The 15,662-nt window shown below is 37.7% G+C and overlaps 1 protein-coding gene across 1 annotated transcript in view; it reads left to right on the top strand.

Moving 5' to 3' along the window:
* The window catches only part of LOC140166725 (protein FAM135A-like), a 60,614-nt gene extending 47,245 nt beyond the window's left edge, over window positions 1-13,369 (top strand). Inside the window, exons 12-19 of the mRNA XM_072190224.1 lie at window positions 130-912; window positions 1,425-2,007; window positions 3,927-4,203; window positions 6,142-6,239; window positions 7,422-7,573; window positions 8,956-9,066; window positions 9,865-9,981; window positions 10,585-13,369. Of these exons, the coding sequence (XP_072046325.1) occupies window positions 130-912; window positions 1,425-2,007; window positions 3,927-4,203; window positions 6,142-6,239; window positions 7,422-7,573; window positions 8,956-9,066; window positions 9,865-9,981; window positions 10,585-10,793 (2,330 nt within the window). The 3' untranslated portion in view covers window positions 10,794-13,369. The remainder of the gene's footprint in view (window positions 1-129; window positions 913-1,424; window positions 2,008-3,926; window positions 4,204-6,141; window positions 6,240-7,421; window positions 7,574-8,955; window positions 9,067-9,864; window positions 9,982-10,584) is intronic.
* The last annotated feature ends 2,293 nt before the right edge of the window (window positions 13,370-15,662 follow it).

Raw genomic sequence — 15,662 nt, 5'->3', positions numbered from 1 at the left:
ATGACTTGTTTTACTATTAATCTACAAATTATCTTGATCTTATGTTGAATTTTGATGGTGCTTTTAAACTCTTTACAATACAAATCATTTGCAATAAATATTTTCTCATCTACCATTATTGCTTTGTAGTTCCTAAGCTGAGCATGGATGAAATAGCAATGTCAATCAAGGAGTTAACTCATTGTTCTAGTGGTCGACCCAGTTCCATGATATCACCATGTGGTATTGTAGACACTTCAAGCCCAGAGGCTGATTACGACTCATCTAGCGTTGCCTCATCAGACTCCAAACCTAGTAAACACAAATCTAAATTTGGTGCCTTGAAGTCATTACGAACTGGTAAATCCAGACCGCACAAGAAGGCGTTTGGATCACATTCCAATCGCGGGGGAGAAGCTAGTGAAGTTTCCAATAGACGGGCACCGTACGAGGCAACGAAGTATTCAGCCAGTTCGGTTACCGTTAGTAATTCAGCCTCTATGCCAAGTTTAGTAACGGTAACCTCGGCAGTAGATGATACGAAGGAGGACACAGTGAGTATAGCAGATTCATTAACAGGTGATGAAAAGCAGCACAAATATCAGGCAACGAGGGCGATGTCCGCACCGGTTAACAGGATAGCGGATCCACCCAAACGTTGCAACTCGCTGGAAAGCTTTGCCACCCAAATGGTCGTCAATTGCTGTATCTCAGGGAACTTTGACACCAATGGAGACTTGGATAATGAATGTCTTCCATCAGATATAGATACCAAGATTCTAGGCAGCAGTGTGGAGGAAGGATCGGAAAAGGCTGCTGGCTTGCTTGTGTCGGACGAAGAGACTGTGGGTAGTATGAAAGGTCACCTGGAATTGTTAACTGATCATGATCCATCGGAGGATATAACAGATGAAGAGAGCGGTCAAGACGGATGATATACAATTCAATCTAGTGGACAGTGCCAAAGGTAATTGTAAGCTTTGTCAGTATGGGATTTCAGAATAGTGTTAAGAGTTGGAAGCATGTATTTTGTAAGTAAAATTCCACAGACAGGGGATTCAAAAGCAGTGGGGAAATGGGGGTGACTCCAAGAAGCTGCTGCTTGTGAAATCTCAGGATTTGAAGAAAAATTTTGTTTGCTGTCCAAAATTAAGAAATACATAAATTATAAAATTATAAGAAATATTAGCCACAGAGTTTTTAGCTTTGTCCAATATTTCTGTTAAGGTCTTGTGGCGGATTTTGTCCTTGTCCCATGCTTATTTTAAATTTCCTTGTGCTTCTAGCTATGCCTCATGTTGCTTGCAGTTTGATAGAGACATCAAAGGCATCGCTGTATGTGAGAGCATTCCAATTGTGTGTTGCGAATATTCTAAACCATGTTTATAAATCACATATTAAAATAACCACGCTATCGTTTTTTGTTTCTTTCTATAAATTTTAAGGGAACACTTCAACTGCAGGTGAATTTGAAACCTCAACCGAAATCCTCTTACAGCAGGGTCTTCCTCCAGATGCCATGAACGGCCTGCCTGATCTCCACGACATCCAAGTCACTATCAATGAACACAAGCTGAGACTACACATGGAGATGAACAGAAGCAAAGAATCGGACAATATGAACAAAGATGAGGCTGAAGAAGTTGAACATTGTGAAATGAATGAAACTGTACAACCCTCAATCACTAATGCTGCCTGTATGGCACATAGTGATGCCCCATTTGATAGAACGTTACCAAGTCCTAGGACTGAAGTTTTTGAGCCAAGGCCGACTCGCAAGACGTGTGAGTGCAATTCATCTCAGTCCTTCCCGACTGTTCCGTCTACTATCATGACGTGTATGGGGTGCTTCTCGTTCATACATGCTAAATCTGGGATGGGTAGTCAAGGAGCTGAGCCTTGTATAGTAAAGCCTGCATTGACTAACCAACCGAGAGCTTGTACTGGGGAGTCATACGCGACAGCCGTAGGAGAGAGTACGCAGATAGCGAGACCAGGGGATAATCTGGGGGAAAGCCCAGATCAGAGGTAAGCGGTGTAATAGTATGCGTCACATAATTGGTTAACATGTTTTGTATGTTGGTGGGTACTACAAGAAGTACACCTTCATATTATCTTTTGGAGAACATTTTCAATGATGAATGGTTTCCTCAGTTCAATATATCAAATTAGGTGATCATCCTGGATGCACTTGCTGTGATAGATTTCCTAGGGGTAACAAAGCCCATATGGGGCTGCATGGCTATGTCGACTATTATATTCATAGTCATGACTATAGCTGTAATGACTATGGCTTAAGGATGTCGGCTATTTCTTGTGTCCTCAGAAACCGTTATTAGCTACTTGCACGGTTCGCCATTATGCACTATGTGCGGGAGAGCCTCGAACTGGCAGCATACATGAATGGGAATTGAACTAGTCATAACGTTCTGTGTAAGGTTACATAATTCTTCCTTTCATGTATGCTGCCAGTTCGAGGCTCTCCCCGCACATAGTGCATAATGGCGGAACCTGCAAGTAAGCTTAATAGGGGCTAAATGTACACTACAAATTGGTTTGCATTTGAAATTGGTCTACTTCCAGTTTGTAGTTAATGTATAGGCCTATTATGTTACTTGCATCATCCATTATTGAATCCCACAAACAATCATACTTCAACCGCATTGTTCCCTTGTGGAACCAGCTGCCTCTGGAAACCAGATTATCCAATTCCATTTCTTCTTTCAAATTTCAAGCTCTGGATTTTTTGAAGTCTCAATTTTATTCCAAATTTGTTCCTTCTGATACCTGCACTTGGTTTTCCACTTGCAGATGCCCAAATTGTAGGCCCATTTAAGGTCTTGCCCCTGGCTTTCCATTCTTTTTTCCAAATTATTTAGGTTTTTTCCTAGGTGGGATGGTTCTAGAGGTGAATTTACACCTGTTTATCCCAGCCTATTTGCTGGTCTTTTAGCATGTTGTTTTTAAAAAAAAGCTTTTATATTATATTTTTCAAAATTTTGATGTGCAATATTGTTATACATGTATGTACAAGTGATGAAGTCTAATAAATAAATAAAAAATAAATAAATAAATAAACATGCATGAATGAGTTGATTCAGGGATTTTTGGCACTCGGGTTTCCTTGAACTTTAAATCTCCAGATTTTGACCCCCAGATATAGTTGGTCATAGTCATTGCTGTCAATGGTGCTGACTAGTCAGCTGCTAAAAAATTCAATTTTAACATTGATGGATGGAGATGAACGTCAATACAAAAGGAAAAGGTGGCAGTTGTGTACTTCACAGGTGTTTGAATTGAAAGTTACCTCTTTATTCAGCAGTCAGGTTAGGCCAATCGGTAAGGCATTGGTATTAGGCGATGCAGGCTTGAGCCCTAGCACAGTCCCTGTTTGTTCTCTGAGCTAATTGAGCTAACTTGAAATTCCCCTGGGCAAGGAACTAACTGCTTTATTGTCTTAGGTACCCATATGAGAACTCGGGAGAGCTGATCTTGATTGTGTATTGTGGTTTGTAATATGGCTTGTACTTCCTCGCTGCAAGTCCCTGATTTTTGCTAAATGATTTACATGGTGTGTCTTGGGCCACAGTGGTCAGCAAATTCATGTAAAATGTGCCAAGCATATGCTGCTTATGGGGGTCGACACTAGGTCAGGTTTGCGTGAGCGAACTCAAAAATAGCGCGAATAGCGCGAGCGTACACAAAAGAAACCTTGCGCATATGATAAACGATGTCGCCAGGTCTGAACGTTGTATAGGTGTCGGCTGAATTCAAGTACATTTAGAGGGCACAGGCAGGCATGGAACAGTCCAATCTATGTGTTTATTAATCTATGGTGTCAAGGCCTGTGGGTTTATGCCTATGTGTGAGCATATCAGCATACTATAAATCACCTGCACTTTCCTTTTTTTTTCCTCAAACTTTATTCCCTAATTTTTCTATTGCAGTAACTTTGCCTTAGCCAAACAAGAATTTGAACAGAAACTGAAGTTCACAGGTCAATTGTACAGTGACCTTCCTTGGAAAGCCTCAACGCAGCCCTACTTCAGCATACCTCAGCTTCCACCTGACCTGGAAGAAGAAGAGCTAGGGGTTGAAGTTCATCTTGTTATCTGTGTGCATGGGTTAGATGGAAACAGAGCTGACTTAAGACTGCTGAAGACCTATATTGAGCTTGGGTTGCCAGGAGAACGATTTGATTTTCTGATGTCAGAAAGCAACCAGGTAAGGTGTATAGTGCAAAGGAATTGTGAAATTCAGTCAATGCAGGCAATCAATATTACGAAAAAAGATCTTATTTGTAAAACCAAAATCAAGATGAGTATTTTAAAGAATGCAAATAATAATGGCACTTAGCTACACCCAAAATGGATGAATTCAAAGTCAAACTTTGGCTCAATCAGTGCAAATCATTGGTAGTCTGCCTCAGTGTAAAACAATACCTTTTGGTATTTGTTCCATTTCTTACATAAGAGTTATCAAGCAAATACAAGTCCACAATAGAGAGCTGTCAATCAAATTCAGAACAATAAGTTACAAAATATATTAAGTGTAGGCTTAATACAGTGGAAACTCGTTAATACGAGATCGCCGGGGTCGGCATGTTTAGCTCGTATTAAGCGGAGTTCGTTTTAAAAGTCAAGTACAAAATATGTATCGGAAGACTGCATGTGTTTAAGCCTAAAGTCGGCTCAGTGGGCTGTACAAGCAAAACTTCACTGGTCGAGTCTGCATAGCCGTCCTCATTATTTTATACTAGATTTGCAGCCTCCGAGCAATGTCACAATTTGAAATTCCCTCAATCGGTATGATAGGCTAATAATTGTTTTTGATTTTCGGTAAGAGGCATTTTTCTCACAGCTTTCTGATGAAATTCAGATGATTTTCTGAAGCTGATTATTGTAAACAATTATACTGGGCGATATCGGGATTTCCCTTCTTCCAGCAGCTAGTAAACATGCCTTGAAGGGTTTCCCACTTTCGATCCCAAGGACGGACTTCCGCGTTTGCGATTGGCTAATCTGACATGTCATCAGCAATAATTGGCCTTATATGGCAAATTTCGTCATGACTTGATTTTATAACATCTAAAAATAGGAAAGGGAATCCTCATTTGCCGTAAAAGTGATGTCTCGAGCGAGTATTTTGTCAACTTTTCACATGATTTACATCATAAATTTACCTTGGGAAATTAGCTCGTTTTATCCATCATAAAAACAATAGAAAACAAAAGCTTTGACTGACAGCAAGTGCTCGGATTATGCGGATTTCGTGTTATTTACCTCGTATTAAACAGTTTATTTTGTACAGTAAATAATAGGGGAAAATCGGGACCACAAGTTTCTGTTCGTAGTAAGCGGTTTCTCGCATTAAGCGATCTCGTATTAACGAGTTTCCACTGTATATTCAAGTTCTACAATTGAGATGTCTCATGAATCTGAGCACTTGTTTTAGTATTCACACTTTTTAACACAATTTCAAAGTACCGTAATCACTCGGGTATAAGCCCACCTCCCTAGATGGCAGATTTCACTTACCGGGGAAGGGCTAGTGCTTGAATTAAAAAAAAAAGAACAATCACCCCCGATTTGTATATGCCCAATGTACCAGTAATTTTTATCTTTTATGTCAATTTCTTAAAAGTGTGGAATGTTAATTATCAACTGATATTTTTTATATTTATTCTTAAATATGAGAGCAAAGCATTGATTTGATTTAATTGGCCAAAATTTAGTACTGGGCTTATACCTGAGTGCACCCTTGTTCCCAGAATGTTTTGAAAAATAGGGGGTGGGCTTATATCCGAAGGTGGGCTTATACCCAGGTGGTTACGGTAATAAAATTGATGTGAACATCTGGAGAATGTTTTTGGTACAGTATGATACTGCACTTGTTTAAAAAGAGAGTGGAGAGATCGAAAATATAAGGATTAAATGAAATTTGGTGTAATTTGGATTTAAAAAGTTGCATCACCTATTATGGTGTAAAAATATATGCTGGTATCATTTACAACCATGCATAAAGCTCTCCCAATTAAAAAGACAGCGGTTAGTGCAGGGTCTTTCCAATCTTGCTAATCACTTGTAAGCGGAAGCATTGGATAGGTTACTTACACCATTATTTTGACAATGCAGTTATCCTTATTTATGTTTCATATTACAGGGTGATACATTTGCTGATTTTGAAACGATGACTGAAAGACTGGTACAGGAAATCCTTATGTACATAGATATCTTCAGAGTAAGACCAAAAAGAATAAGGTGAGATGAGCATGAGAGCTTACAGCTCTTTGGGAGGCCACTAATATGCCGGTTAGCCACAGCTAGCGTTGTGCTAACAACAGGCAGCCTTCCTGACTGGCACTAAATTTGACTGAACATACAGAATATTTCAGTACCCTTAAAATGTAGTATTATTGTGCTTGAAATATGAACATTTCAATAAAAACAATTGTTCCAAATATGCCCCCAAAATATGTGATTTTTGCCTATTCAAAACCCTAAAACCCAGGAGAAAAACCCTGGACCCCCGCCGTTACGTGCTCAGTCGCACAAGTGCTCCCTCGCAATATGTGTTCCACTTTTGGGGTTTCTGGGGTTGGCAGGTATGTTGGGATATGAACATTTCAATATAAACAACCAGCACTAATATCACAACCCTGAAAGCTGTTAAATGATTTTGAAATTGATTTGAAGTTTCTTATAAGGACTCACAACAACAGCAATAGTATTCAATTCGTAAGATAGTATTTACTGTGTAGATGGTATTTCAGATATAATCCTGTCACATGATAAAATGAGACCTGTTCAACAAAGACTATCCTACTTGTTTCATATACAGAAGTAAGGCATGCATTTTCGGTTAAATTTGTACCCTAGTACCGCCGCATTTTTCGGGCAGGGAATCGAAAGTACCAAATTTGCAGTAATTGGGTACCGAAATTGCAACCAAAAAAAAAAAATCTTAAAAGTTTTTTTTTTTTATTATTCGGATTTGGAGTGTCCCTGGAACTAGAGTTAAATGCTGGGATCATTCATGGTTGACTTACAAAAAAAACCCAAAATGTTTGTGTTTTTAATATGCAAAGTGATAATTTGTGTTCATGTCATACTCTATTAATGATTTCAAGATGGATACAAATTCAATGCAAAAAAAACTTGGGGTTGACCTGAAGCAGACTCTCATTGGGCATTCCAGTTGAAATCCATACACCCTTATGGAAGACATGACTTTAATATCCCAAACAGGGAGTGTGAGTTTCATATGAGGTTACCTGAAGATGTGACTAAATTTGAAAATACACACCCCTGTGTTGAGGTTAAGGTCATGTCTTCCATGGGGTGTATGGATTTCAACTGGAAAAGTCCATTTGTGTGTCCTTTTTAGATGTATCTAGTGCTTGATAATAAATATTAACTTTATGATTTGTTCCTTTGTTTCAGTTTCATCGGTCATTCTCTGGGCAACATCATCATCAGGTCAGTGTTAGCCCGTCCTGAGCTGGAGCCATGGCTGGACAAACTCTATACATTCCTCTCATTATCAGGACCTCATCTAGGGCAACTCTATAACACAAGCGCATTGGTTAATACAGGTAGGAAAGCATATTTTAATATTTTATGTCAAGACATATCAAGGCATTAGCAGCTTTTATCATTATGATAAATGCTGACAGGTTGGCACTTGGATATAGACTGCTGCCCTCAGTCGTCAACCGTCTGGATTGACGACTGAGAAAACTACGTGGAAAAAAAGTGACGGATTTTGCAACAGGATTCCTGTGGCATAGAGCATGCGCAGTTGTGTCCAAATTGACCTTTTGACCGAGTTTGTTGTTTTTAGAAGTTCAGAGCGATCTTGTCACAGCGGCGCGGTACAGCGAGGCGGTACAGGCGCCGCTAGTCAGTCGCTTCGGACGCACAACCAAAGTCGCATTGAATAGTTTTCAGAAGTCCGTCATGATATTGGCTGTAAGATAATCAGTCGTCACTACTGAAGCATACACAGTACATGCGAAGTGTAGACGGCTGATTGGAATTAGTCTAACTTGGATAGCTGTTAACCTCCATTTTGAAACAGGCCCATTTCACAATTCCTGGGATGGGATGTGATGTGGGACTGCATTCCATGTGGGGCTGCAGATGGATTGAAGAACAGTTCATTACCAACATGGTTAGATCTTTGATCCTTTCTTCATCAAAACAGAGATTTTGGTATCAGAAGAAAGCTCACATTTTTCTCATTACCCCAGTAAAGTTTAACGCCCAAGATATGTTTTGTTTAGATGGTGTGAATAGAAACAGTGAATTGTGGTTACCACACCGGAAGAGTGTGCACTATCTTATTGGCATTGTTATACACGTTTTTGCTTCTCATATCAAAACCGCTGAAGCAATACAACTCAAAATTTGGAAACATATTGTTTATATAGTAGACCTCAATCTAAGATAGAAAGCAGAACATTAACAATCGGACCATGCCTCTTTAATAGTGTTGGAATATCATTTGTAGACAAACATATTGACTAGGTGATTATACCCTGCTGTTTGTATGTATGTACATTCATTTGGCCTGTGCATCCTTGATTTTAATATTAGTTTTAGAAAAAAATGCAGATGGAGAATTTTCAGGTTTTTTGTTGATCAAATTTACACCATTTTGGCTAATTTCACACGGGGAGACTATAAAATGAACTTGAACTCTGTTTGCTGTGTTTGTGAGGAGGGGTGTGTGTGCTAAAATGCTGTGTGTTAACCCTTGCCTTATTTTTTTTTAACGATTTCTCTGACATGCATTGATGGATTTCAATGGGATTTAAATGTAAATGTTGAAGACGCTCAGATCGCCCCTCAAGCATGTCAACCTTTCGGCATTTTGGTTGTACATTAGGTAATGAACATGAATTGTGTATAATAAGATTGTTTCAAACTAAGCATGTTTTCACAAGTGTGATTTTTTTTCCTGTTTTCTTCCCAGGAATGTGGCTAATGCAGAAGTGGAAGAAATCCAGCTCTTTACTGCAGCTTGCTTTCAAAGACAACTCTGATATCAGACAGACATTCCTCTACAAGCTCAGTAAAGCAAAAGGTAAAATGAGTACAACTTGGGCAGGCACCATCAGTGGCATAGTGAGGGGAAGTGCACGTGCCCTGGGCGCCACCTTAGGGGCGTTGAATTGGCCTATTCAGCATTGATTCTGCGCCCCTCCAAGCGATGAAAGTCAAAATTTTTGTGCACTTCACATGCATTTCAGCACAAATAATCATTTGAAAAATCAATTTAAGACCGATATTCAACTTTATTGTTAAGCCCTATTTGTGCAAATTGTTTCAGAATTGGGAGGGGCATTATGTATCCTTAGCCCTGGGCACCACAACCACTAGCTATGCCACTGCATGTAAACACTTAGTTTATGCTAATCTTCCTTACTAGGTTCAGCCCCTGTTTATAATATACATTGGTTAAACATTATTACAAAGATGTCCCCAAGTTTCACAGCAGGCAGATCAAATGAGAATTTGTGACATGGTTGTTCCAAACAAATTTCACCTTGCTTCGAAAATCTGACAAGCGAGGGGGTACAACACAGTATTTTTCAACATTTTTTTGTTAACTAATAGCTAGTGCAACAGTAATTGTAGCAATCAATACCAGTACACTTTGCTTTATGTTTGGGACGGTTAGTCGGACGAGGACAAGCAAATATATTCTCTCTTTTTTTGCTGAACTTAAATTTATGGGAATCTTTTACAGAATCTATGAATCTGCATTCTCTCTACTCATGATTTCCATCATGTTTTCTCTGTTTGGGCTTATCTCTGTTCAATGAATTACTATAGTAGCTCCCTTCAACACCGTTCTTACCTAATCATTCTTTGATTTCAGGGTTATCATTATTTAAGAATGTGCTACTAGTGGGCTCGCTACAAGACCGTTATGTACCAATCCATTCAGCAAGGATTGAGATGTGTCGCGGGGCTACTAAGGATAAAACTATTTATGGTATGTATTGAAGAGTGCAGGTTACCAAAGTACAGAGTAGAATATCATTACCAGGCAGGATTTAAGTACTATAACATTATCAAGAGTGGGCGCTGAGAGGCTGTTGTTACTTGTTAGTCCCCAAAGTTGAAGAATTGTGCATGATATTGTAAATTTTAGAACCAACTTGGCATTCCCTGATGACTGTTAATGTTTTAACATCTATTGGAATTTGTGGATTAAGATGAAGTAAAAATTTGTAATTGATCACTGCTTTTTACACAATGTAGGAATAACCTGTGTCAGTGCAATTAATCATAGATATGGAAAGTGAAAAAAAAAATTGAAAAACTCGGATATTAGCCAAAAAAAACCCACTGAACCTCTCAAAAAGCAATAGAAACAAAGAATTTCCCAACCATTTTACTGATTTTTTACTACCTTGCAATATGAGAAGTATTTTGCCAAAGTTACAGCCCATTTGGGGTAGGATGTGCACAATTGGGAAATGTATCTTCCAAATGAACTTTGCTCTTTTAATCTTTTCCCAGAGCAGCCAGCGATGTAAGCGTTGAAACAAACCTGGGTTTTATAATAAAATCTTTTTTATTATTACCTCCTCAGGTATGGCCTATATAGAGATGTTGAACAACATGATAGCACCAGTGGTCAACAATCCCAACATCACGTTAGTACGCTATGATGTTAACCACACACTAGGAACTTCAGCTAATACACTCATAGGGAGGGCAGCACATATTGCATTCTTGGATTCAGAACTGTTTATAGAGAAATTCATGATGGTTTCTGCTTTGAATTACTTCAAACTTTGAGGGTAATTTAATGAGGTAAAACCACAGAGTACCAACTCAGCCATGTTTGTTTGTTGCTCATGGAGGGCAAATAGTGTACCTCCGAATGAGGTAGAACCATGAGGTAGTCAGCTAATACACTCATAGGGAGGGCAGCACACATTGCATTCTTGGAATCAGAACTGTTTATAGAGAAATTCATGATGGTTTCTGCTTTGAATTACTTCAAACTTTGAGGGTAATTTAATGAGGTAAAACCACAGAGTACCAACTCAGCCATGTTTGTTTGTTGCTCATGGAGGGCAAATAATGTACCTCCCAATGAGGTAGAACCACAGAGTACCAACTCAGCCATGTTTGTTCTTGCACATGGAGAGCACGTAGTGTACCTCCGGACAGATCCATAGCCAGGGGTGCGATGCACCCCCCCCCCCCAAATTTGCAAAAGTATACAAAAAGTCCCAAAATGTAAGAATTTCCCAAAAAAATGGGATTTTTAAAGCTTTTTGGGTCAAAAAAATGTCCATATTTAGGGAAGGAAGTCCACTTTTCACAAAATTGCCCCTCCCCCCTTTGGAAAAAAGTCCACTTTTTCAAAATCAACACCCCGCACAAAAGATCCTGGCTACGGGCCTACCTTGCTTTGTGCCTGACGAAATTTGATTCAAAGTGTGTGGTTTTTTGTTTTGCGTGTGTGTTGTGCCAAACTAAGCTTAAAGGTGCATATTTTTGTAAATTTTGGGCTCTAGCAGAAAAACACCGGAGCTACACTATTTGCCCTTCATGAGTGACAAACCAAATTGCAGATTTACCATAGTGTTACATAGAGGGCAATTTTCAGTTGGTACTCTTTGGTATAATCTCTTTGAGGATAATCAAATACATGTCGGCCAGCAGGCTTTTCACACAAGAAGCTCACAGTGCTTTCGTTCCTACAAAATGATGAGATGGCTTTGTTTCCAGCTTTGATTGTTATCTGCGTGATAAAGATGCCAGCCAATATGCTCATGGAAATTAAATGATGTATGTCTTGAATTAGTTTAAGCTGTGAGGTTGACCATATGCTGAAGAAGTCAGCCAAGGCGCTCATAGCAAGGGTAGAACACATCGCCTTGATATGATTCATGCTAGTAGTATGTTGATAAGTTTCCAAATTTATTTTTTTGTACATGTAGGTTGACCAAATGACAAGGCCTCTCAACCAAAATGCTTCTTCAGCAGATGTGCACAGGTAGTTTGGACACTATTATAGCAATATATAAATGTACATGATGTTTTCTAAATATTGTAATATATTGATGTTTAAAATCACCCAATTAGAGCAAGAACACTAAATGAATGAACATCTGGTACTTGATGAATAATCAATAAATAGTCATAAAACACTTTGTTATTGCCAGACATTTGCAAAAGTAGCCCAATTCTTGACAAGTCACTGCAAGCTTTTCTGGGATCTTCAAGTAGCCCAAATCATGGCATTATAATTAAAGACAGAGATAAAAACAATTTATCGCGTCTGATGTCACTGTCAATTACGATCCTTGATTGGTTAACACAGGTTAATCAGCGCGTAAAAGGAAGACCGATCTAAAAAAGGAATAGCAGCAAATGGCGAAAAATTATGTACTTTTACAAGGCAAAAAGCAGCTTTTCTAGGCATTGTGGACATGGTGCCTTCACCAAAGAAAGTTTCCTACTTTAAATACCTAACTTTTGAGATGGTTTGCATGTCAAAAGGTGCAAAATTAACAATAAGGCGCCCGGTTATAAATCCGCGTTCAGCAAGTCATCATCACGACACTTGTAAACAAACCCGTGCTCGAGTTTGATTGACAGATGACGTCAGACGCGATAAATTGTCTTTATCTTTGTCTTTCATTATAGTAGCCCTGCTGTGAACATGGCTTCACCTTTGCACAATTGGTTCAGACTGGTATGCAATCAAACTTGTTTGTTCTGTGTTCAAGCTACTTGAATGGTATCAGATGAGATTTGAGAATGTTTTTGTTTATTTCAGTGTGCTCCAATCTTCCGGACCTGTAATTTAGTGTCAGTGTAAAGCGCCCTCTCGCTTGTTGGACAAAGCCCAGCTTTAAAAGCATAAAAGTATTTTTATTGCACAGAACCATTTTTGTAAGAAAGGCTTAAAATAGTATTTGTTGTACAGTATTTAATCAAAAAGGAATCAAGCCAACTGAAATGGAATGAACTACATGTATAATTGTTAATTGAATATTATTAGTGTTAAGTTATATTATGATCAATATTATTTATAAGTAATTTATTAATACTATCACCTATGATTTTACAACTTATTGTTGTGCAATGGATACTGAAATGTCCAAAGACAAGGGTGGCTAATATTTTCCAAGAAAAAAGAAAAAAATTAAGCTTTTTTAAAATATGGTTTCATAGAGAAGCCTAAATGGAAATGAGTTTCATCTTCAAAATCTCACGCATCCTACATGTATGTGGACTCCTGTAGGGAACAGTAGACCTTGATGACTTATCATCGTTGCACCCATCTTTACTGAGAGAGTTTAAATATGCACATCAATGAAACTTCATCATGGTTGATCATGCACAGGCTATTTCTAATTGCATGACCAATAATATGGACTTCTGTTTTAACTCAACCTAGAGTGTCAAATAGGTTAAATTACTCGCCAAGTCTAGCTTTGAATATGCTCATCGATATGGATAGCTTCACATTCGAGGCTAGATTCCAAAGCTATCGAAATCTAGAATTGATGAAGCATGGCACAGTGTAAAGCAATGGAAGTTTGGAGTAAACCAAGGCGATCATATCAAAAATGTCATTAAAATTACATTTCAGCTCAATTGTAGACTGTTCAAAATAGGCAACCTTTGCTGTAGATACAACTGACTCATCAGAATAACCATCACCTAATTAATGTAAACATCAACAAAATGTTCAACTTGTGCTGCAAAAAATGTCAACGCTGATCTACTGAAAAATGATAGCTTGGGACTCTAGCCTCAAATATGTAACTATTGTGTGCAAATTTGAAGCTAGAGTTCTTGAGTAAAACTTTTAAGTCCTAATTGCCCACCACAAGAAAAGGGTGCCAAAAAGACGCCTTATTGCAAATCGGAAATAATTTATAAAAAAAATAAATTTCTATGGGTGTTTCTTCCAACATTGTCTGTGTATGTACACTATACGTACATGTGTTTAAAACAAAATCTCTCTTTGACCTTGATAACATTCCTAAGAGGAATTGATTTTGTATTTCTGTAAATACTGTAAATTGTGTTCATGAATAGTTCTCTAAATGGAATACTCTTCCAAGTTTATCACATGATATATGACATGTTACAATGAATTGTACCATGTGTAGGCCGTGACATACACATAACTTTCAATATGGCTATCCACAAATACCAGACAGTTTGAAAAGGTGCTGTTCATACATAAAGTTGTTATTTTAACTGTCATTTGTGATGGAAAGCAGGCATATAATTACTGAATCAATATGACATGCTTATAAACATATCAACAATATATTCTGCACCAAAAAAGTATCCTTACACTTGGAAAAAGAATCCTAATTTGAAAAATAAACCAAATTTGGGTAAATTATCTTTTTTAATAGATGCACTATCTAATCCTGCACATTATGACACCCCATTGAATCCAATGGGACAGGAAGCTACAAGCATTTGATTAGACGAGGGTCCAGTTTTAAAAGTGACAAACTGGCCTATTAAAAATCCACTGACTAAACTTCTGGTTTGACATTGGTGGGTGGCTCATTTATGTGTGCCTTCTTTCAGTTTTCCTTTCCTTTAAATTAAAATTAACTTAAGGGCGTACTACACCCATATATTGGTTTGATTGGTCTAAAAAAATATTTTTTCATTTATAGCGAGGCGATATATGCACGGATCATGTGAAATATAAAAAAATAAAAAAATAAATAAAAAAGGTGTTTTTAAACCATTGTATAGTAAGTCATTTTAGCCCTATATATTTTTTGTTTACCGTATCCTGGTAACTCAGATGCGTGTTTCATAACAAACCATAATTTATTCTTTTCAACATGTTCAAGTAGGGTACATGAATAGAATACATTAAATCCTTTGTTATACTCTCTATAGAAAATCTAGTGGTGCTTGCAAAATATATAACACTGAATAAATTAAATAAACACTTACACAATAGATGCATAGTCATTAGTCAATTTGATATTGATGTTGTTATTGATGTGTTGTTAGGAGAAGAAAAGGCTATTAGGTCACCGTATGTCAGGTTATAGGTCAATTGGTTCAGGTCAAATTTAAGCATCAATTTTGAATACACATGTGAGTCTGTGATACAAAATGTATCATAATGAGGAATAATTTTGATATTCTGTCTTTAACTGGATATATATCGAGAAGTGCAAGGTGGATATACTAATATACCTTGGGATGTAAATGGTGAGTACAATTTAGAATGCCTAGTTGAGATGGATTTCACAAATAAATATAAAATAGTTACCAAAATCACAAAAGCTAAGCTTACGGAAAACTACCCAATATGGTGGTATAGGTGACAAGAAATACAATTTTTTCAACATTGCTGTAGTATGGTTGTGGTAACCTGTTACCTATGGCTTAATTAAGTTTCAGTGAAATAATGTCGCAAGTTAAAAATACAAAATATAGCTCAACATTGAAAATAGAAGCATTTTAACCAGTTCCTTTTTGATAGTTGTGGAGCACCAAGTTCATGAAGTCATAAAAGAAATCAGGAACCACTTATTCCCATTTTACATATCAACTTTATTTCCCTAACGTGTTAGCAACACATATCCAAAATTTTAACGAAATCCGTTGATATTAAGCTTTCAAAATGAAGTGAATTTAAATCATCAGTGATGTACC

Source organism: Amphiura filiformis, chromosome 12 (assembly GCF_039555335.1).
Source record: "Amphiura filiformis chromosome 12, Afil_fr2py, whole genome shotgun sequence".
Taxonomy (NCBI): Eukaryota; Metazoa; Echinodermata; class Ophiuroidea; order Amphilepidida; family Amphiuridae; genus Amphiura; species Amphiura filiformis.
This window is presented reverse-complemented; position numbering and strand designations above follow the sequence as displayed.